The sequence below is a fragment of the Chiloscyllium punctatum genome, chromosome 18 (genome assembly GCF_047496795.1).
Source record: "Chiloscyllium punctatum isolate Juve2018m chromosome 18, sChiPun1.3, whole genome shotgun sequence".
Lineage (NCBI taxonomy): Eukaryota > Metazoa > Chordata > Chondrichthyes > Orectolobiformes > Hemiscylliidae > Chiloscyllium > Chiloscyllium punctatum.
The window spans coordinates 82,086,252-82,110,563 of NC_092756.1; the positions used below are offsets into that span (position 1 = coordinate 82,086,252).

The 24,312-nt window shown below is 51.5% G+C and overlaps 1 protein-coding gene across 2 annotated transcripts in view; it reads left to right on the plus strand.

The window, feature by feature from the left end:
* septin3 (septin 3) overlaps positions 1-24,312 on the plus strand; it is a 95,956-nt gene that overhangs the window by 57,045 nt on the left and 14,599 nt on the right. For both annotated transcript variants that reach the window (XM_072588581.1, XM_072588580.1), the window contains exons 4-6: positions 16,083-16,164; positions 18,061-18,198; positions 21,754-21,871. In XM_072588581.1, coding sequence (XP_072444682.1) covers positions 16,083-16,164; positions 18,061-18,198; positions 21,754-21,871 — 338 coding nt within the window. The remainder of the gene's footprint in view (positions 1-16,082; positions 16,165-18,060; positions 18,199-21,753; positions 21,872-24,312) is intronic.

The window sequence follows — 24,312 nt, forward strand, 5'->3', positions numbered from 1 at the left end:
CCTGACAATCTCCCCCTTTATTAACCACAGCATTCCCTATCCCGGTGTGCCCTAATAATCTCCTCGGTTACTAACCACAACGTTCCCAATCCCGGTGTGCCCTGACAATCTCCCCCGTTATTAACCACAGCGTTCCCTATCCCGGTGTGCCCTGACAATCTCCCCTGTTATTAACCACAGCGTTCCCTATCCCGGTGTGCCCTCACAATCTTCCCGGTTATAAACCACAGCGTTCCCTATCCCATTGTGCCCTGACAATCTCCTCGCTTATTAACAACAGCGTTCCCTATCCTGGTGTGCCCTCACAATCTTCCCGGTTATAAACCACAGCGTTCCCTATCCCATTGTGCCCTGACAATCTCCTCGCTTATTAACAATAGCATTCCCTATCCCGGTGTGCCCTGACAATCTCCCCTGTTATTAACCACAGCGTTCCCTATCCCGGTGTACCCTGATAATCTCCTCGGTTACTAACCACACCGTTCCCTATCCCGGTGTGCGCTGACAATCTCCCCGGTTATTAACCACACCGTTCCCTATCCCGGTGTGCACTGACAATCGTCCCGGTTATTAAGCACAGCGTTCCCTATCCCAGTGTGCCCTGACAATCTCCTCGCTTATTAACAACAGCATTCCCTATCCCGGTGTGCCCTGACAATCTCCCCTGTTATTAACCACAGCGTTCCCTGTCCCGGTGTGCCCTGACAATCTCCCCCGTTATTAACCACAGCGTTCCCTATCCCGGTGTGCCCTGACAATCTCCCCCTTTATTAACCACAGCGTCCCCTATCCCGGTGTGCGCTGACAATCTCCCCCGTTATTAACCACAGCATTCCCTATCCCGGTGTGCCCTAATAATCTCCTCGGTTACTAACCACAACGTTCCCAATCCCGGTGTGCCCTGACAATCTCCCCCTTTATTAACCACAGCATTCCCTATTCCGGTGTGCCCTAATAATCTCCTCGGTTACTAACCACAACGTTCCCTATCCCGGTGTGCGCTGACAATCTCCCCCGTTATTAACCACAGCATTCCCTATCCCGGTGTGCCCTGATAATCTCCTTGGTTACTAACCACAACGTTCCCTATCCCGGTGTGCCCTGACAATCTCCCAGGTTATTAACCACATCGTTCCATATCCCAGTGTGCCCTGATAATCTCCACGGCTAGTAACCACAGCGTTCCCCATCCCGGTGTGCCCTGACAATCTCCCTGGTTATTATCCACAGCGTTCCCTTTCCCGGTGTGCACTGACAATCTTCCCAGTTATTAACCACAGCGTTCCCTATCCCAGTGTGCACTGACAATCTTCCCGGTTATTAACCACGGCGTTCCCTATCACAGTGTGCCCTGACAATCTCCTCGGTTATTAACAACAGCATTCCCTATCCCGGTGTGCCCTGACAATCTCCCCCGTTATTAACCACAGCGTTCCCTATCGCGGTGTCCCCTGACAATCTCCCCCATTATTAACCACAGCGTTCCCTATCCCGGTGTGCCCTGACAATCTCCCCTGTTATTAACCACAGCGTTCCCTATCCCGGTGTGCCCTGACAATCTCCCTGGGTATTAACCACAGCGTTCCCTATCCCGGTGTGCCCTGACAATCTCCTCGGTTATTAACCACGGCGTTCCCTATCCCGGTGTGCCCTGACAATCTCCTTCGGTTATTAACCACAGCGTTCCCTCTCCCGGTGTGCCCTGATCATCTCCCTGGTTATTAACCACAGCGTTCCCTATCCCGGTGTGCCCTGACAATCTCCCCCGGTTATTCACCTCAGCGTTCCCTATCCCGGTGTACCCTGATAATCTCCCTGGTTATTAACCACAGCGTTCCCTATCCCGGTGTGCCCTGATAATCTCCTCGGTTATTACTCACATCGTTCCCTATCCCAGTGTGCCCTGATAATCTCCCTGGTTATTAACCAATGCGTTCCCTATCCCGGTGTATCCTGACAATCTCCTCCGTTATTAACCACAGCGTTTCCTATCCCGGTGTGCCCTGACAATCGCCCTGGTTATTAACCACAGCATTCCCTATCCCGTGTGCCCTGACAATCTCCTCGGTTATTAGCCACTGCGTTCCCTATCCCGGTGTGCCCTGTCAATCTCCCTGTTTATTAACCACAGTGTTCCCTATCCCGGTGTGCCCTGATACTCTCCCTGGTTACTAACCACAGCTGTCCCCATCCCGGTGTGCCCTGATAATCACCCCGGTTATTAACCACAGAGTTCCCTATCCCGGTGTGCCCTGATAATCTCCCCAGTTATTAACCACAGCGTTCCCTATCCCGGTGTGCCCTGATAATCTCCCTGGTTATTTACCACAGAGTTCCCTATCATGGTGTGCCCTGATAATCTCCCCGGTTATTAACCACAGCTTTCCCTATCCCAGTGTGCCCTGATAATCTCATCGGTTATTAACCACAGCGTTCCCTATCCCGGTATGCCCTGATAATCTCTTCGGTTATTAACCACAGCGTTCCCTATCCCGGTGTGCCCTGATAATCTCCACGGTTATTAACCACAGTGTTCCCTATCCCGGTGTGCCCTGACAATCTCCCCCGTTATTAACCACAGCATTCCTGATCCCGGTGTGCCCTGACAAACTCCTCGGTTATTAACCACAGCGTTCCCTATCCCGGTGTGCCCTGACAATCTCCCCCGTACTTAACCACAGCGTTCCCTATCCCGGTGTGCCCTGACAATCACGCCCGTTATTAACCACAGCGTTCCCTATCCCGGTGTGCCCTGACAATCACCCCCGTTATTAACCACAGCGTTCCCTATCCCGGTGTGCCCTGACAATCTCCCCTGTTATTAACCACAGCGTTCCCTATCCCATTGTGCCCTGACAATCTCCTCGCTTATTAACAACAGCGTCCCCTATCCCGGTGTGCCCTCACAATCTTCCCGGTTATAAACCACAGCGTTCCCTATCCCATTGTGCCCTGACAATCTCCTCGCTTATTAACAATAGCATTCCCTATCCCGGTGTGCCCTGACAATCTCCCCTGTTATTAACCACAGCGTTCCCTATCCCGGTGTACCCTGATAATCTCCTCGGTTACTAACCACACCGTTCCCTATCCCGGTGTGCGCTGACAATCTCCCCGGTTATTAACCACACCGTTCCCTATCCCGGTGTGCACTGACAATCGTCCCGGTTATTAAGCACAGCGTTCCCTATCCCAGTGTGCCCTGACAATCTCCTCGCTTATTAACAACAGCATTCCCTATCCCGGTGTGCCCTGACAATCTCCCCTGTTATTAACCACAGCGTTCCCTGTCCCGGTGTGCCCTGACAATCTCCCCCGTTATTAACCACAGCGTTCCCTATCCCGGTGTGCCCTGACAATCTCCCCCTTTATTAACCACAGCGTCCCCTATCCCGGTGTGCGCTGACAATCTCCCCCGTTATTAACCACAGCATTCCCTATCCCGGTGTGCCCTAATAATCTCCTCGGTTACTAACCACAACGTTCCCAATCCCGGTGTGCCCTGACAATCTCCCCCTTTATTAACCACAGCATTCCCTATCCCGGTGTGCCCTAATAATCTCCTCGGTTACTAACCACAACGTTCCCTATCCCGGTGTGCCCTGACAATCTCCCCCTTTATTAACCACAGCATTCCCTATCCCGGTGTGCCCTAACAATCTCCTCGGTTACTAACCACAACGTTCCCAATCCCGGTGTGCCCTGACAATCTCCCCCGTTATTAACCACAGCGTTCCCTATCCCGGTGTGCCCTGACAATCTCCCCCTTTATTAACCACAGCATTCCCTATCCCGGTGTGCCCTAATAATCTCCTCGGTTACTAACCACAACGTTCCCTATCCCGGTGTGCCCTGACAATCTCCCCCTTTATTAACCACAGCATTCCCTATCCCGGTGTGCCCTAATAATCTCCTCGGTTACTAACCACAACGTTCCCAATCCCGGTGTGCCCTGACAATCTCCCCCGTTATTAACCACAGCGTTCCCTATCCCGGTGTGCCCTGACAATCTCCCCTGTTATTAACCACAGCGTTCCCTATCCCGGTGTGCCCTCACAATCTTCCCGGTTATAAACCACAGCGTTCCCTATCCCATTGTGCCCTGACAATCTCCTCGCTTATTAACAACAGCGTTCCCTATCCTGGTGTGCCCTCACAATCTTCCCGGTTATAAACCACAGCGTTCCCTATCCCATTGTGCCCTGACAATCTCCTCGCTTATTAACAATAGCATTCCCTATCCCGGTGTGCCCTGACAATCTCCCCTGTTATTAACCACAGCGTTCCCTATCCCGGTGTACCCTGATAATCTCCTCGGTTACTAACCACACCGTTCCCTATCCCGGTGTGCGCTGACAATCTCCCCGGTTATTAACCACACCGTTCCCTATCCCGGTGTGCACTGACAATCGTCCCGGTTATTAAGCACAGCGTTCCCTATCCCAGTGTGCCCTGACAATCTCCTCGCTTATTAACAACAGCATTCCCTATCCCGGTGTGCCCTGACAATCTCCCCTGTTATTAACCACAGCGTTCCCTGTCCCGGTGTGCCCTGACAATCTCCCCCGTTATTAACCACAGCGTTCCCTATCCCGGTGTGCCCTGACAATCTCCCCCTTTATTAACCACAGCGTCCCCTATCCCGGTGTGCGCTGACAATCTCCCCCGTTATTAACCACAGCATTCCCTATCCCGGTGTGCCCTAATAATCTCCTCGGTTACTAACCACAACGTTCCCAATCCCGGTGTGCCCTGACAATCTCCCCCTTTATTAACCACAGCATTCCCTATTCCGGTGTGCCCTAATAATCTCCTCGGTTACTAACCACAACGTTCCCTATCCCGGTGTGCGCTGACAATCTCCCCCGTTATTAACCACAGCATTCCCTATCCCGGTGTGCCCTGATAATCTCCTTGGTTACTAACCACAACGTTCCCTATCCCGGTGTGCCCTGACAATCTCCCAGGTTATTAACCACATCGTTCCATATCCCAGTGTGCCCTGATAATCTCCACGGCTAGTAACCACAGCGTTCCCCATCCCGGTGTGCCCTGACAATCTCCCTGGTTATTATCCACAGCGTTCCCTTTCCCGGTGTGCACTGACAATCTTCCCAGTTATTAACCACAGCGTTCCCTATCCCAGTGTGCACTGACAATCTTCCCGGTTATTAACCACGGCGTTCCCTATCACAGTGTGCCCTGACAATCTCCTCGGTTATTAACAACAGCATTCCCTATCCCGGTGTGCCCTGACAATCTCCCCCGTTATTAACCACAGCGTTCCCTATCGCGGTGTCCCCTGACAATCTCCCCCATTATTAACCACAGCGTTCCCTATCCCGGTGTGCCCTGACAATCTCCCCTGTTATTAACCACAGCGTTCCCTATCCCGGTGTGCCCTGACAATCTCCCTGGGTATTAACCACAGCGTTCCCTATCCCGGTGTGCCCTGACAATCTCCTCGGTTATTAACCACGGCGTTCCCTATCCCGGTGTGCCCTGACAATCTCCTTCGGTTATTAACCACAGCGTTCCCTCTCCCGGTGTGCCCTGATCATCTCCCTGGTTATTAACCACAGCGTTCCCTATCCCGGTGTGCCCTGACAATCTCCCCCGGTTATTCACCTCAGCGTTCCCTATCCCGGTGTACCCTGATAATCTCCCTGGTTATTAACCACAGCGTTCCCTATCCCGGTGTGCCCTGATAATCTCCTCGGTTATTACTCACATCGTTCCCTATCCCAGTGTGCCCTGATAATCTCCCTGGTTATTAACCAATGCGTTCCCTATCCCGGTGTATCCTGACAATCTCCTCCGTTATTAACCACAGCGTTTCCTATCCCGGTGTGCCCTGACAATCGCCCTGGTTATTAACCACAGCATTCCCTATCCCGTGTGCCCTGACAATCTCCTCGGTTATTAGCCACTGCGTTCCCTATCCCGGTGTGCCCTGTCAATCTCCCTGTTTATTAACCACAGTGTTCCCTATCCCGGTGTGCCCTGATACTCTCCCTGGTTACTAACCACAGCTGTCCCCATCCCGGTGTGCCCTGATAATCACCCCGGTTATTAACCACAGAGTTCCCTATCCCGGTGTGCCCTGATAATCTCCCCAGTTATTAACCACAGCGTTCCCTATCCCGGTGTGCCCTGATAATCTCCCTGGTTATTTACCACAGAGTTCCCTATCATGGTGTGCCCTGATAATCTCCCCGGTTATTAACCACAGCTTTCCCTATCCCAGTGTGCCCTGATAATCTCATCGGTTATTAACCACAGCGTTCCCTATCCCGGTATGCCCTGATAATCTCTTCGGTTATTAACCACAGCGTTCCCTATCCCGGTGTGCCCTGATAATCTCCACGGTTATTAACCACAGTGTTCCCTATCCCGGTGTGCCCTGACAATCTCCCCCGTTATTAACCACAGCATTCCTGATCCCGGTGTGCCCTGACAAACTCCTCGGTTATTAACCACAGCGTTCCCTATCCCGGTGTGCCCTGACAATCTCCCCCGTACTTAACCACAGCGTTCCCTATCCCGGTGTGCCCTGACAATCACGCCCGTTATTAACCACAGCGTTCCCTATCCCGGTGTGCCCTGACAATCACCCCCGTTATTAACCACAGCGTTCCCTATCCCGGTGTGCCCTGACAATCTCCCCTGTTATTAACCACAGCGTTCCCTATCCCATTGTGCCCTGACAATCTCCTCGCTTATTAACAACAGCGTCCCCTATCCCGGTGTGCCCTCACAATCTTCCCGGTTATAAACCACAGCGTTCCCTATCCCATTGTGCCCTGACAATCTCCTCGCTTATTAACAATAGCATTCCCTATCCCGGTGTGCCCTGACAATCTCCCCTGTTATTAACCACAGCGTTCCCTATCCCGGTGTACCCTGATAATCTCCTCGGTTACTAACCACACCGTTCCCTATCCCGGTGTGCGCTGACAATCTCCCCGGTTATTAACCACACCGTTCCCTATCCCGGTGTGCACTGACAATCGTCCCGGTTATTAAGCACAGCGTTCCCTATCCCAGTGTGCCCTGACAATCTCCTCGCTTATTAACAACAGCATTCCCTATCCCGGTGTGCCCTGACAATCTCCCCTGTTATTAACCACAGCGTTCCCTGTCCCGGTGTGCCCTGACAATCTCCCCCGTTATTAACCACAGCGTTCCCTATCCCGGTGTGCCCTGACAATCTCCCCCTTTATTAACCACAGCGTCCCCTATCCCGGTGTGCGCTGACAATCTCCCCCGTTATTAACCACAGCATTCCCTATCCCGGTGTGCCCTAATAATCTCCTCGGTTACTAACCACAACGTTCCCAATCCCGGTGTGCCCTGACAATCTCCCCCTTTATTAACCACAGCATTCCCTATCCCGGTGTGCCCTAATAATCTCCTCGGTTACTAACCACAACGTTCCCTATCCCGGTGTGCCCTGACAATCTCCCCCTTTATTAACCACAGCATTCCCTATCCCGGTGTGCCCTAACAATCTCCTCGGTTACTAACCACAACGTTCCCAATCCCGGTGTGCCCTGACAATCTCCCCCGTTATTAACCACAGCGTTCCCTATCCCGGTGTGCCCTGACAATCTCCCCCTTTATTAACCACAGCATTCCCTATCCCGGTGTGCCCTAATAATCTCCTCGGTTACTAACCACAACGTTCCCTATCCCGGTGTGCCCTGACAATCTCCCCCTTTATTAACCACAGCATTCCCTATCCCGGTGTGCCCTAATAATCTCCTCGGTTACTAACCACAACGTTCCCAATCCCGGTGTGCCCTGACAATCTCCCCCGTTATTAACCACAGCGTTCCCTATCCCGGTGTGCCCTGACAATCTCCCCCTTTATTAACCACAGCATTCCCTATCCCGGTGTGCCCTAATAATCTCCTCGGTTACTAACCACAACGTTCCCTATCCCGGTGTGCCCTGACAATCTCCCCCTTTATTAACCACAGCATTCCCTATCCCGGTGTGCCCTAATAATCTCCTCGGTTACTAACCACAACGTTCCCAATCCCGGTGTGCCCTGACAATCTCCCCCGTTATTAACCACAGCGTTCCCTATCCCGGTGTGCCCTGACTATCTCCCCCTTTATTAACCACAGCGTTCCCGAACCTGGTGTGCGCTGATAATCTGCTCGGTTATACACCACAGCGTTCCCTATCCCTGTGTGCCCTGACAATCTCCCCCGGTTATTAACCACAGCGTTCCCTATCCCGGTGTGCCCTGATAATCTCCCAGGTTTTTAACCACAGCGTTCCCTATCCCGGTGTGCCCTGACAATCTCCCCTAGTTATTAACCATAGCGTTCCCTATCCCGGTGTGCCCTGACAACCTCCTCTGTTATTAACCACAGCGTTCCCTATCCCGTGGTGCACTGACAATCTTACCAGTTATTAACCACAGTGTTCCCTATCCTGGTGTGCCCTGATAATCTCCCTGCTTATTAACCACTGTGTTCCCTATCCCGGTGTGCCCTGATAATCTCCTCGGTTATTAACCACAGCGTTCCGTATCCCGGTGTTCCCTGACAATCTCCCCGGTTATTAACCACAGCGTTCCCTATCCCGGTGTGCCCTGATAATCTCCTCGGTTATTAACCACAGCTTTCGCTATCCTAGTGTGCACTGATAATCTCCTCGGTTATTAACCACAGCGTTCCGTATCCCGGTGTTCCCTGACAATCTCCCCGGTTATTGACCACAGCGTTCCCTATCCCGGTGTGCCCTGACAATCTCCCCGGTTATTAACCGCAGCGTTCCCTATCCCGGTATGCCCTGATAGTCTCCTCGGTTATTAACGACAGCGTTCCCAATCCCGGTGTGCCCTGATAATCTCCTCGGTTATTAACCACAGCGTTCCCTATCCCGGTGTGCCCTGATAATCTCCCTGGTTATTAACCACAGTGTTCCCTATCCCGGTGTGCCCTGATAATCTCCCTGGTTATTAACCACAGCTTTCCCCATCCCGGTGTGCCCTGACAATCTCCTCGGATATTAACCACAGCGTTCCCTATCCCGGTGTGCCATGACAATCTCCCTGGTTATTAACCACAGCGTTCCCTATCCCGATGTGCCCTGATAATCTCCTCGGTTATTAACCACAGCGTTCCCTAACCCGGTGTGCCCTGATAATCTCCTTAGTTATTAACCACAGCGTTCCCTATCCCGGTGTGTCCTGACAATCTCCTCGGTTATCAACCACAGCGTTCCCTAACCCGGTGTGCCCTGATAATCTCCTTGGTTATTAACCACATCGTTCCCTATCCCTGTGTGCCCTGATAATCTCCTCGGTTATTAACCACAGCGTTCCCTATCCCGGTGTGCCCTGATAATCTCCTCGGTTACTAACCACAGTGTTCCCTATCCCGGTGTGCCCTGACAATCTCCCCTGTTATTAACCACAGCGTTCCCTATCCCGGTGTACCCTGATAATCTCCTCGATTACTAACCACAGCGTTCCCTATCCCGGTGTGCGCTGACAATCTCCCCGGTTATTAACCACACCGTTCCCTATCCCGGTGTGCACTGACAATCGTCCCGGTTATTAACCACACCGTTCCCTATCCCGGTGTGCACTGACAATCGTCCCGGTTATTAACCACAGCGTTCCCTATTCCAGTGTGCCCTGACAATCTCCTTGCTTATTAACAACAGCATTCCCTATCCCGGTGTGCCCTGACAATCTCCCCTGTTATTAACCACAGCGTTCCCTGTCCCGGTGTGCCCTGACAATCTCCCCCGTTATTAACCACAGCGTTCCCTATCCCGGTGTGCGCTGACAACCTCCCCCGTTATTAACCACAGCATTCCCTATCCTGGTGTGCCCTGACAATCTCCCCCTTTATTAACCACAGCGTCCCCTATCCCGGTGTGCGCTGACAACCTCCCCCGTTATTAACCACAGCATTCCCTATCCCGGTGTGCCCTGATAATCTCCTCGGTTACTAACCACAACGTTCCCTATCCCGGTGTGCCCTGACAATCTCCCCCGTTATTAACCACAGCGTTCCCTATCCCGGTGTGCCCTGACAATCTCTCCCTTTATTAACCACAGCGTTCCCTATCCCGGTGTGCCCTGACTATCTCCCCCTTTATTAACCACAGCGTTCCCTATCCCGGTGTGCCCTGACTATCTCCCCCTTTATTAACCACAGCGTCCCCTATCCCGGTGTGCCCTGACTATCTCCCCCTTTATTAACCACAGCGTTCCCGAACCTGGTGTGCACTGATAATCTGCTCGGTTATACACCACAGCGTTCCCTATCCCGGTGTGCCCTGATAATCTCCTCGGTTACTAACCACAACGTTCCCTATCCCGGTGTGCACTGACAATCTTCCCGGGTTATTAACCACAGCGTTCCCTATCCCTGTGTGCCCTGACAATCTCCCCCGGTTATTAACCACAGCGTTCCCTATCCCGGTGTGCCCTGATAATCTCCCAGGTTTTTAACCACAGCGTTCCCGATCCCTGTGTGCCCTGACAATCTCCCCTAGTTATTAACCACAGCGTTCCCTATCCCGTGGTGCACTGACAATCTTACCAGTTATTAACCACAGCGTTCCCTATCCTGGTGTGCCCTGATAATCTCCCTGCTTATTAACCACTGCGTTCCCTATCCCGGTGTGCCCTGATAATTTCCCAGGTTTTTAACCACAGCGTTCCCGATCCCTGTGTGCCCTGACAATCTCCCCTAGTTATTAACCACAGCGTTCCCTATCCCGTGGTGCACTGACAATCTTACCAGTTATTAACCACAGCGTTCCCTATCCTGGTGTGCCCTGATAATCTCCCTGCTTATTAACCACTGCGTTCCCTATCCCGGTGTGCCCTGACAATCTCCTCAGTTATTAACCACAGCGTTCCCTATCCCGGTGTGCCCTGATAATCTCCTCGGTTATTAACCACAGCGTTCGCTATCCCAGTGTGCCCTGATAATCTCCTCGGTTATTAACCACAGCGTTCCGTATCCCGGTGTTCCCTGACAATCTCCCCGGTTATTAACCACAGCGTTCCCTATCCCGGTATGCCCTGATAATCTCCTCGGTTATTAACCACAGCGTTCCCTATCCCGGTGTGCCCTGATAATCTCCTCGGTTATTAACCACAGCGTTCCCTATCCCGGTGTGCCCTGACAATCTCCTCTGTTATTAACCACAGCCTCCCCTATCCCGGTGTGCCCTGAAAATCTTCCCGGTTATTAACCGCAGCGTTCCCTATACCGGTGTGCCCTGACAATCTCCCCGGTTATTAACCACAGCGTTCCCTATCCCGGTGTGCCCTGTCAATCTCCCTGGTTATTAACCACAGCGTTCCCTATCCCTGTGTGCCCTCACAATCTTCCCGGTTATAAACCACAGCGTTCCCTATCCCATTGTGCCCTGACAATCTCCTCGCTTATTAACAACAGCATTCCCTATCCCGGTGTGCACTGACAATCTCCCCTGTTATTAACCACAGCGTTCCCTATCCCGGTGTACCCTGATAATCTCCTCGGTTACTAACAACAGCGTTCCCTGTCCCGGTGTGCCCTGACAAACTCCCCCGTTATTAACCACAGCGTTCCCTATCCCGGTGTGCCCTGACAATCTCCCCCTTTATTAACCACAGCGTCCCCTATCCCGGTGTGCGCTGACAATCTCCCCCGTTATTAACCACAGCATTCCCTATCCCGGTGTGCCCTGATAATCTCCTTGGTTACTAACCACAACGTTCCCTATCCCGGTGTGCCCTGACAATCTCCCAGGTTATTAACCACATCGTTCCATATCCCAGTGTGCCCTGATAATCTCCACGGCTAGTAACCACAGCGTTCCCCATCCCGGTGTGCCCTGACAATCTCCCTGGTTATTATCCACAGCGTTCCCTTTCCCGGTGTGCACTGACAATCTTCCCAGTTATTAACCACAGCGTTCCCTATCCCAGTGTGCACTGACAATCTTCCCGGTTATTAACCACGGCGTTCCCTATCACAGTGTGCCCTGACAATCTCCTCGGTTATTAACAACAGCATTCCCTATCCCGGTGTTCCTGACAATCTCCCCTGTTATTAACCACAGCGTTCCCTATCCCGGTGTGCCCTGACAATCTCCCTGGGTATTAACCACAGCGTTCCCTATCCCGGTGTGCCCTGACAATCTCCTCGGTTATTAACCACGGCGTTCCCTATCCCGGTGTGCCCTGACAATCTCCTTCGGTTATTAACCACAGCGTTCCCTCTCCCGGTGTGCCCTGATCATCTCCCTGGTTATTAACCACAGCGTTCCCTATCCCGGTGTGCCCTGACAATCTCCCCCGGTTATTCACCTCAGCGTTCCCTATCCCGGTGTACCCTGATAATCTCCCTGGTTATTAACCACAGCGTTCCCTATCCCGGTGTGCCCTGATAATCTCCTCGGTTATTACTCACATCGTTCCCTATCCCAGTGTGCCCTGATAATCTCCCTGGTTATTAACCAATGCGTTCCCTATCCCGGTGTATCCTGACAATCTCCTCCGTTATTAACCACAGCGTTTCCTAACCCGGTGTGCCCTGATAATCTCCCCGGTAGTTAACCACAGTGTTCCCTATCCCGGTGTGCCCTGACAATCGCCCTGGTTATTAACCACAGCATTCCCTATCCCGTGTGCCCTGACAATCTCCTCGGTTATTAGCCACTGCGTTCCCTATCCCGGTGTGCCCTGTCAATCTCCCTGTTTATTAACCACAGTGTTCCCTATCCCGGTGTGCCCTGATACTCTCCCTGGTTACTAACCACAGCTGTCCCCATCCCGGTGTGCCCTGATAATCACCCCGGTTATTAACCACAGAGTTCCCTATCCCGGTGTGCCCTGATAATCTCCCCAGTTATTAACCACAGCGTTCCCTATCCCGGTGTCCCCTGACAATCTCCCCCATTATTAACCGCAGCGTTCCCTATACCGGTGTGCCCTGACAATCTCCCCGGTTATTAACCACAGCGTTCCCTATCCCGGTGTGCCCTGTCAATCTCCCTGGTTATTAACCACAGCGTTCCCTATCCCGGTGTGCCCTGATAATCTCCCTGGTTATTAACCACAGTGTTCCCTATCCCGGTGTGCCCTGATAATCTCCCTGGTTATTAACCACAGCTTTCCCCATCCCGGTGTGCCCTGACAATCTCCTCGGATATTAACCACAGCGTTCCCTATCCCGGTGTGCCATGACAATCTCCCTGGTTGTTAACCACAGCATTCCCTATCCCGATGTGCCCTGATAATCTCCTCGGTTATTAACTACAGCGTTCCCTAACCCGGTGTGCCCTTATAATCTCCTCAGTTATTAGCCACAGCATTCCCTATCCCGGTGTATCCTGAAAATCTCCTCGGTTATTAATCACAGCGTTCCCTAACCCGGTGTGCCCTGATAATCTCCTTGGTTATTAACCACATCGTTCCCTATCCCTGTGTGCCCTGATAATCTCCTCGGTTATTAACCACAGCGTTCCCTATCCCGGTGTGCCCTGATAATCTCCTCGGTTACTAACCACCGTGTTCCCTATCCCGGTGTGCCCTGACAATCTCCCCTGTTATTAACCACAGCGTTCCCTATCCCGGTGTGCCCTCACAATCTTCCCGGTTATAAACCACAGCGTTCCCTATCCCATTGTGCCCTGACAATCTCCTCGCTTATTAACAACAGCATTCCCTATCCCGGTGTGCCCTGACAATCTCCCCTGTTATTAACCACAGCGTTCCCTATCCCGGTGTACCCTGATAATCTCCTCGGTTACTAACCACAGCGTTCCCTATCCCGGTGTGCGCTGACAATCTCCCCGGTTATTAACCACACCGTTCCCTATCCCGGTGTGCACTGACAATCGTCCCGGTTATTAAGCACAGCGTTCCCTATCCCAGTGTGCCCTGACAATCTCCTCGCTTATTAACAACAGCATTCCCTATCCCGGTGTGCCCTGACAATCTCCCCTGTTATTAACCACAGCGTTCCCTGTCCCGGTGTGCCCTGACAAACTCCCCCGTTATTAACCACAGCGTTCCCTATCCCGGTGTGCCCTGACAATCTCCCCCTTTATTAACCACAGCGTCCCCTATCCCGGTGTGCGCTGACAATCTCCCCCGTTATTAACCACAGCATTCCCTATCCCGGTGTGCCCTGATAATCTCCTCGGTTACTAACCACAACGTTCCCTATCCCGGTGTGCCCTGACAATCTTCCAGGTTATTAACCACATCGTTCCATATCCCAGTGTGCCCTGATAATCTCCACGGCTAGTAACCACAGCGTTCCCCATCCCGGTGTGCCCTGACAATCTCCCTGGTTATTATCCACAGCGTTCCCTTTCCCGGTGTGCACTGACAATCTTCCCAGTTATTAACCACAGCGTTCCCTATCCCAGTGTGCACTGACAATCTTCCCGGTTATTAACCACGGCGTTCCCTATCCCAGTGTGCCCTGACAATCTCCTCGGTTATTAACAACAGCATTCCCTATCCCGGTGTGCCCTGACAATCTCCCCCGTTATTAACCACAGCGTTCCCTATCGCGGTGTCCCCTGACAATCTCCCCCATTATTAACCACAGCGTTCCCTATCCCGGTGTGCCCTGACAATCTCCCCTGTTATTAACCACAGCGTTCCCTATCCCGGTGTGCCCTGACAATCTCCCTGGGTATTAACCACAGCGTTCCCTATCCCGGTGTGCCCTGACAATCTCCCCCGTTATTAACCACAGCGTTCCCTATCGCGGTGTCCCCTGACAATCTCCCCCATTATTAACCACAGCGTTCCCTATCCCGGTGTGCCCTGACAATCTCCCCTGTTATTAACCACAGCGTTCCCTATCCCGGTGTGCCCTGACAATCTCCCTGGGTATTAACCACAGCGTTCCCTATCCCGGTGTGCCCTGACAATCTCCTCGGTTATTAACCACGGCGTTCCCTCTCCCGGTGTGCCCTGATCATCTCCCTGGTTATTAACCACAGCGTTCCCTATCCCAGTGTGCCCTGACAATCTCCCCCGGTTATTCACCTCAGCGTTCCCTATCCCGGTGTACCCTGATAATCTCCCTGGTTATTAACCACAGCGTTCCCTATCCCGGTGTGCCCTGATAATCTCCTCGGTTATTACTCACATCGTTCCCTATCCCAGTGTGCCCTGATAATCTCCCTGGTTATTAACCAATGCGTTCCCTATCCCGGTGTATCCTGACAATCTCCTCCGTTATTAACCACAGCGTTTCCTATCCCGCTGTGCCCTGATAATCTCCCCGGTAGTTAACCACAGTGTTCCCTATCCCGGTGTGCCCTGACAATCGCCCTGGTTATTAACCACAGCATTCCCTATCCCGTGTGCCCTGACAATCTCCTCGGTTATTAGCCACTGCGTTCCCTATCCCGGTGTGCCCTGTCAATCTCCCTGTTTATTAACCACAGTGTTCCCTATCCCGGTGTGCCCTGATACTCTCCCTGGTTACTAACCACAGCTGTCCCCATCCCGGTGTGCCCTGATAATCTCCCCGGTTATTAACCACAGAGTTCCCTATCCCGGTGTGCCCTGATAATCTCCCCAGTTATTAACCACAGCGTTCCCTATCCCGGTGTGCCCTGATAATCTCCCTGGTTATTAACCACAGCTTTCCCTATCCCAGTGTGCCCTGATAATCTCCTCGGTTATTAACCACAGCGTTCCCTATCCCGGTATGCCCTGATAATCTCTTCGGTTATTAACCACAGCGTTCCCTATCCCGGTGTGCCCTGACAATCTCCTCGGTTATTAACCACAGCGTTCCCTATCCCGGTGTGCCCTGACAATCTCCTCGGTTATTAACCACAGTGTTCCTTATCCCGGTGTGCCCTGATAATCTCCCAGGTTATTAACCACAGCGTTCCCTATCCCGGTGTGCACTGACCATCTCCCTGGTTATTAACCACAGCGTTCCCTATCCCGGTGTGCACTGACAATCTCCCTGGTTATTAACCACAGCGTTCCCTATCCCGGTGTGCACTGACCATCTCCCTGGTTATTAACCACAGCGTTCCCTATCCCGGTGTGCACTGACCATCTCCCTCTGTTCCAGTTATTGAGGAGAAGGGGGTGAAGATGAAGTTGACAGTGATCGACACGCCCGGTTTCGGAGACCAGATTAACAACGATAACTGGTATGTAACAGTCTGGCCAGCGATACACTCACTGCCACACCCTGCCTGCTGCGTGTTCAGTAAAGGTCTTTACAGAGTGTCATTGATCTGAAAGGTTGAGGACAGTTACCAGGCGAGCTAAGGTCACGTGTGAGGTAGTCATCTTCATTGTCAGGGCTGGCACCTGTGGGAATGGCAAGTGGAATATCTGTTTGACAAAGGCAGATGGCTGAGGGGAAAGGTCTGTGGTGTATACCTGGAACGTAGTCAGGACGATATCTACATTCACATTGCAACTCCCTCCCAAGGACAGCTCCCATTATTCCGAGAGTGACTCAACCCCAGATGCAGCTCCCATTATTCCGAGAGTGACTCCCTCCCAGGGACAGTTCCCATTCTTCCGAGAGTGACTCAACCCCAGATATAGCTCCCATTATTCTGAGAGTGACACCCTCCCAGGTAAAGTTCCCATTATTCTGAGAGTGACTCCCTCCCTGGGACAGCTCCCATTATTCCTAGTGTGACTCCCTCACAGATACTCCTCCCATTATTCCAAGAGTGACTCAAACCCACATTCAGCTCCCATTATTCTGAGAGTGACACCCTCCCAGGTACAGCTCCCGTTATTCCAAGAGTGACTCATCCCGAGATACAGATCCCATTATTCCGAGAGTGACTCCCTCGCAGATACACCTCATATTATTCCGAGTGTGACCCCCTCCCAGATACAGCTCCCATTATTTCGAGAGTGACTCCCTCCCAGATACAGCTCCCGTTATTCCGTGTGTACCCCCTCCCAGATACAGCTCCCGTTATTCCGAGAGTGATTTCCTCCCAGATACACCTCACATTATTCCGAGAGTGACTACCTCCCAGATCCAGCTCCCATTATTCCGAGTGTGACTCACTCTCAAGGACAGCTGCCATTATTCCGAGTGTGACTCCCTCCCAGACACACCTTGCATTATTCCGAGAGTGTCTCACTCTCATATACAGCTCACATTATTCCGAAAGTGACTCCATCCCAGATATAGATCCCATTATTCTGAGAGTGATTCCCTCCCAGGTACACCTCCCATTATTCCGAGAGTAACTCCCAACCGGGTACTGCTCCCTTTATTCCGAGAGTGACTCCCTCCCAGGGACAGCTCCCATTATTCCAAGAGTGACTCACCCCCAGATACAGAACCCATTATTCTGAGAGTGACTCCATCCCAGATACAGCTCCCATTATTCCGAGAGTGACTCCCTCCTAGATGAAGCTCCCATTATTCCGAGAGTGACTCCATCCCAGGGACAGCTCCCATTATTCCGAGAGTGACTCTCTCCCAGGTGCAGCTCCCATTATTCCGAGAGTGCCTCCCTCCCAGATACAGCTCCCATTATTCCAAGAGTGACTCTGTCCCAGGGACACCTCCCATTATTCCGAGAGTGACTCCCTCCCAGGGACAGCTCCCGTTATTCTGTGAGTGACTCCCTCCCAGGGACAGCTCCCATTATTCCGAGAGTGACTCCCTCCCAGGGACAGCTCCCATTATTCCGAGAGTGACTCCCTCCCAGGTACACCTCCCATTATCCCGAGAGTGACTCCCTCCCAGGGACAGCTCCCATTATTCCGAGATTGGCCCTCTCAGGTGACTAATATACGGACCATTAGGGGTAAGACACAAAGGTACAAATCTTTATTGCCCGCCCTCTGCAATTCCTCGCCGCGATTGTGGTTAAAGTGTTGACCTCGATGAACCTGTCTGTTAAAAATGCGAAAGGTTTTTGGATTGGGACACACCAAATACACGGACCCCATAACTGCGCCCCCCCCCCCGCGGGTTGGGGAGGGAGAGAGAGGGTTGGCGTCAGGGGTGAGGTGGGTTCGAATCTCTGGGCTGCAGTTTCTGATGTCCCCTTGGTCTGTTGTAGCTGGGAGCCCATTGAGAAATACATCAGTGAACAATATGAAAAATTCCTGAAGGAAGAGGCGAACATCGCTCGGAAGAAGCGGATTCCAGACACCCGGGTGCATTGCTGCCTGTACTTCATCTCACCCACCGGCCACTCGTACGTATCCTGCATTCCAGAATGTTCCGCCCAGAGAAGAGCAGGAATTTCCTCTTTCCCCGGGGGAAGTGAATCTGTCGAATTCTAGGCCGGCTCACAAGGTGTAAGGAAGTCTGAGACAGATTTGTAACCAGGCAAGGGAAACCAGGTTAATGGTAGGAGAGTGGAGTTGAGTATTATCAGATCAACCATTTAATGGTGGAGCAGACTGGATGGGCCAAATGGCCCACTTATGGTCTTACGCCAGTCCCTGTATGACCGACCAGAGCCTTCTCTCTCTCTCTCTCACCTAACTTCATCACAGAAGGAGAGAAAACGTGCAACGCGTGAGGTGATGATGGTGCCATATTTAAACAATGGGCCTCAGTCAGAATACTGTGTCACTGGATGCTCAGCTCATCCACCAGGTCCTGCCTAAACCCGGGAGTGCTGGAAACCAGAGTTTAGATCAGAGTGGTGCTGGACAAGCACAGCAGGTCAGGCAGCATCTGAGGAGCATTATCTCTCTACCCTGGAGGCTTCCTGCCTCTATTCCTGATGAAGGGCTTTTGCCCGAAACGCCGATTTTCCCGCTTCACCTGCACATCCACCAATGTGTCTGTTGCTCCCGATGCGGTCTCCTCTACATTGGGGAGACTGGACGCCTCCTAGCAGAGTGCTTTAGGGAACATCTCCGGGACACCCACACCAATCAACCACACCGCCCCGTGGCCCAACATTTCAACTCCCCCTCCCACTCTGCCGAGGACATGGAGGTCCTGGGCCTCCTTCACCGCCGCTCCCTCACCACTAGACGCCTGGAGGAAGAACGCCTCATCTTCCGCCTCGGAACACTTCAACCCCAGGGCATCAATGTGGACTTCACCAGTTTCCTCATTTCCCCTCCCCACCTTACCCCAGTTCCTACCTTCCAGCTCAGCACCATCCCCATGACCTGTCCCACCTGCCTATCTCCCTTCCCACCTATCCGCTCCACCCTCCCCTCTGACCTATCACCTCCATCCCCACCCCCACTCACCTATTGTACTCTTTGCTACCTTCTCCCCAGCCCCAGCCCCCCCCCCCACCCTATTTTTATCTCTCCACTCTGGAGGCTCCCTGCCTCTATTCCTGATGAAGGGATTTTGCCCGAAACATCGATTTTCCTACTCCTCGGATGCTGCCTGACCTGCTGTGCTTTTCCAGCACCACTCTGATCTAGACTCTGGTTTCCAGCATCTGCAGTCCTCACTTTTGCCTCCAACACAGAGTGAGCCTGTCATAGAATCATCTACATGTGGAAGCAGGCCATTCAGCCCATCAAGTCCAGACTGACCCTCTGAAGGGCATCCCAGCCAGGGCCATCCACCAACCCTGTCCCTGCATTTCCCAATGGCCAATCCACCCAAACCTGCACACCTCTGAACACTTTGGGCAATTTCCCAATGGCCAATCCCCCCGCTAAAGCTGCACATCTTTGGACTGTGGGAGGAAACCCATGCAGACACGGGGAGAATGTACAAACTCCACACAGTCATGATTTGGAGACGCCGGTGTTGGTCTGGGGTGTACAAAGTTAAAGATCACACAACACCAGGTTATATTTGGAAGTGCTTCCAAATAAACCTGTTGGACTATAACCTGGTGTTGTGGGATTTTTAACGTTCCACACAGACAGTCACCCGAGGGTGGAATTGAACCTGGGACCCTGGTGCTGAGAGGCACCGTGCCACATCACCCCTGGCTGTTCCAGTTTAGCCCTGACTCGATACCACCTGATGTATGCCAGTGGTCATAATCTGTTTTTTGCGGTGGCAATTTTTGGAAGCGGTGAGGAGTTAGATGTTACTTACAATGGGCTGCCAGACTCGAGATCACGTGGAGATAACTTTTTAATTCGATTTCCCATGAACCATTCACACTCTTGGAGTTAGCACAGTGTCCTACACAACCACCAATGTTCATTACTAGTTACAGTGGAGGTGAAAGTGGGTACTGCAGATGCTGGAGATTAGAGTCAAGGTTCCTGATGAAGGATTTTTGCCCGAAATGTCGATTTTCCTGCTCCTCAGATGCTGACTGACCTGCTGTGCTTTTCCAGCACCGCCCTAATCTTGACTCTGGTTACAGCTGGGCCTATTGACTCTCCCCCCCCAGGAATTACACGTGGCCTGTGATGAAATCCCTTCCTCTGGGTATAACCCTCACAGACAAGTTGATATACATTGCCAGTTACGAAAGATTGGATGGTAACTTAATGCTTACAGTCTCTAACTAAGGTCAGAGAGCAACAAGCTCAGTTCACACCCTCACTGTCACAGCTAAACTAAACAAGTTGCCATTATCATACAGCCTTTTGAGACTTTGGGACGTCCACAGATCTTTTGCAGCTAGTAAAGTTCAGTGGCTGTTGTATCACAGCAGCCAACTTGGACATAGCCAGCTGCCAACGACAGTGAGGTAATGACTCTGTTAATGATGCTCATTCAGGAATGTTTATTGCCTGGGACAATTTAGGAACATGGGAGCAAGGATAGGCAGTGTCAGCCAAGAGGACCTGTTCTGACACTTCATGGCTAGTTTTCCATTCCAGTGTCTTTTTTCCATGAGAAATACTGGGGAGAAATTCCTTGTTCTTCTCCAGATCACTTTACGAGCTCTCCCTGAGAGTAAACATGGATTTTAGTTTGATATTTCCTTCAAACCGGTCCAAAGATGGTGCAGGCTAGGTGGGTTAGCCATGAGAAATGCAGGGTTACAGGGATAAGGTAGGGAGGGTAGGGGTGTGGGTCGCTCTTCAGAGGGTCAGCATGGACTCACGCTGCTTCCATACTGTAGGGATGATCAGTCCACCTTAACCTGCATAGCTTTGGATTGTGGAAAGAAACTGGAGCACCCGGAGGAAACCCACGCAGATGTGGGGAGAATGTGCAAACCCCACACAGACAGTCCCCTGAGGCTGGAATCGAACCCTGGTCCCGTGAGGCAGCAGTGCTAACCACTGAGCCACCATGCCACCCCATTTGGTGAAGAGAGAGAGAGAGAGGTAGAGAGAGGAGGAATATAGTGATATGAATGATGGAATTGGGATGCTTGGATGAAGGGAGGCCTAAAGTCGAATGGAATGATGCAGCGGGATTGGAAGATGAATGGGGATGGTGGCAGGGGGGGAACGGGGGGTGGGACAGGAGGAGATGGAGAAGGCTGAGCAACCTGCCTTGTGGTGACCCCCAACTCAAATGGGCAATGTCAAAAGAACCTAACTGTCCATGACTAGGTCAAGGTGACTGACCTCAGAACCAAAGGGGACCAGAATAAATTACTCCCACCACCGCTGCACTGCAAAGGGGAGGTTTCCACTGTGTGTGTGTGGGGTGGGGGGGGGGGTGGTGGTGTCGAGCCTTCAGGCAGTCACTGTCTAGCCTGGCAAGGCCTTCAGATTGAGGTCCAAAAGGCTCTCGTCTCCTTGCGGGAAACACTTGCCTCAAACATTACCCTGCTCCCCCACTCCACCACCCCACCGCTTGCTCTACCCCTCCCCCCACAACCACCTGACCAATGTGTCTCTCCTTGCAGCTTGCGCCCCCTGGATGTCGAGTTTATGAAGCGGCTTGGAAAAATAATGAACATCATTCCTGTCATCGCGAAGGCCGATACGATGACCCTGGAGGAGAGGCATGAGTTTAAACTGAGGGTGAGTGACTCCTTACCCACCCCCCCCCCCCCCCCCCCCCCACCCCACCTCCATCCTTCTGTCTGTCAGTGCAGACATGGAGCGGTGAGGTGAGGTCCTTTCAAAGGAATTGAGGTGTTCACTTCAAAACGAAAGTGGGGAAACTCAACACAATAAGGCCGAGGAGCGGAGATTGTTACTTGACAGAAATATTCCAGATTCAACGCCGAGTCCAAAAATTTAAGATCATGGTCTCCATCCTCATTTACTAGTATTAATGATTCTGCTGTTGCCATTTACACCTCCTCTAGTACTATCTCCAATTACTTCATCTGTCCCGTTACCATGACACCTTTGGCTGTGGTGCGATTATAAACCCTTAGTTCTTTAACCGCTCCTTAACAGAGCTTTCCTTTTGCTTTTTTTGTCTTTTTTCCCTGCCTTTCTACTCGTTTCAAACCTGTCATAAGTCTTGAGATCCTCCAGATCTGAGGTCAGGTCTCTAGTGTGAAAGGTGAACTCTGTTCCCGTCTCTGTGCAGAGGCTAATGAATTTGCTGAGCGTTTGCAGAACTTTCTGTTTTGTATCAATGCACGATCTACCAACAATCTTCCCAGACCCAGGTGTTAATGATCACAGAATATTCACCCCTTATCTCTTAACACTTCTGCTAGTTTAATCAAGTTTCTAATCAACGTGCTCAGGATCTTGGTAAAATGTTGCAGACGCCAAACCCATGATCAGAATCGGTCATGGTTACACTCGGGAGAGTCAGAGAGTCATGCAGCACAGAACTAGACCTTTTGTCCCACACCGATCACAATCCCAAACTATTCCCACCTGCCTGCTCCTGGCCCATATCCCTCCAAATCTTTCTCATTCATATACTTATCCAAATGTCTTTTAAATCTTTTAACTGTACCCGCATCCACCACTTCCTCTGCAAACTCATTCCACACGCTAACCACTCACTGTTTAAAAATGTTGCCCCTTGTGTATTTTTTAAAATCTTTCACCTCTCACCTTAAAAGTATCCCCCCTAGTCTTGAACCCCCCACCACCCTAGGGAAAAGACACCTGCCATTCATCACAACTACACCCCTCATAATTTTATAAACCTCTATAAGGTCAGCCCCTGACCTCCTCCGATCCAGTGAAAAAAGTCCCAGCCTATTCAGCTTCTCCTTATAACTCAAACCCTCTAGTCCCGGCAACATCCTGGTAAATCTCTTCGGAACGCTTAATAATATCCCAACCCTGTTTGCAAGAAGTTCCAGATCAACAATTCTGGTGTGAAGATTGATCCAAGATGCAACCGTGTTGGTGCAGTAGGCAGACGGGTGAAAAATGAAGGCTGGTGTGGAACAGTTTCAAATTGTTCAAAAGACAACAGCAACACGATATAATAAACTAAAGGGCATTATTCCAATGGAAGGAGCAAGTTACTGCAGATGCTGGGATCTGTCCTGAAAACAACAATGCCGGTGATCCCAGTGAGTCAGGAAGTATCCATGGAGACAGAGCACACTCATGTTCCGAGGCGAGATGACTCTTTAGCGAGAGGAGTCAGGAGCAAATACCTGTGTATTTGGTTAAAAATCGCACAACACCAAATTTTGGTCCAAAATGTCGATTAGGAAACACTAGCTTTTGGAGCACTGCTCCTTCATCAGGTAACTAGTCGGGCAGGATCAGAGGATACAGATCTTTTGTGATAAATTCTGTGTCTTATGGTCCTGCTTCATAACCACCTGACAAAGGAGCAGCGCTCTGAAAGCTAGTTCTTCCTCATAAACCTGTTGGACTATAACCTGGTGTTGTGTGATTTTTAATTTTCTACACCCCCTCCATATCTGCGTATTTGCACACAGCTCAATGGGCAGGCTGACAGTCAGAGAGTCATAGAGATGTACAGCATGGAAACAGACCCTTCGGTCCAACCCGTCCATGCTGACCAGATATCCCAACCTGATCTAGTCCCATTTACCAGCACTTGGCCCACATCCCTCTAAACCCTTCCTATTCATATACCCATCCAGATATCTTTAAAATGTTTAAATGTAACCGTGTTGGTGCAGTAGGCAGACGGGTGAAAAATGAAGGCCGGTGTGGAACAATTTCAAATTGTTCAAAAGACAACAGCAACACGATATAATAAAATAAAGGGCATTATTCCGATGGAAGGAGCAAGTTATTGCAGATGCTGGGATCTGTACTGAAAACAACAATGCCGGCGATCCCAGTGAGTCAGGAAGTATCCATGGAGACAGAGCAAGCCTCCACCACTTCCTCTGACAGCTCATTCCATACACACACCACCCTCTGCGTGAAAACATTGCCCCTTAGGTTCCTTTTAAACATTTCCCTTCTCACCCGAAACCTATGCCCTCACCCCCACCCCAGGGAAAAGACCTTGTCTGTTTATCCTTTCCGTGCCCCTCATAATTTTGTAAACCTCTATA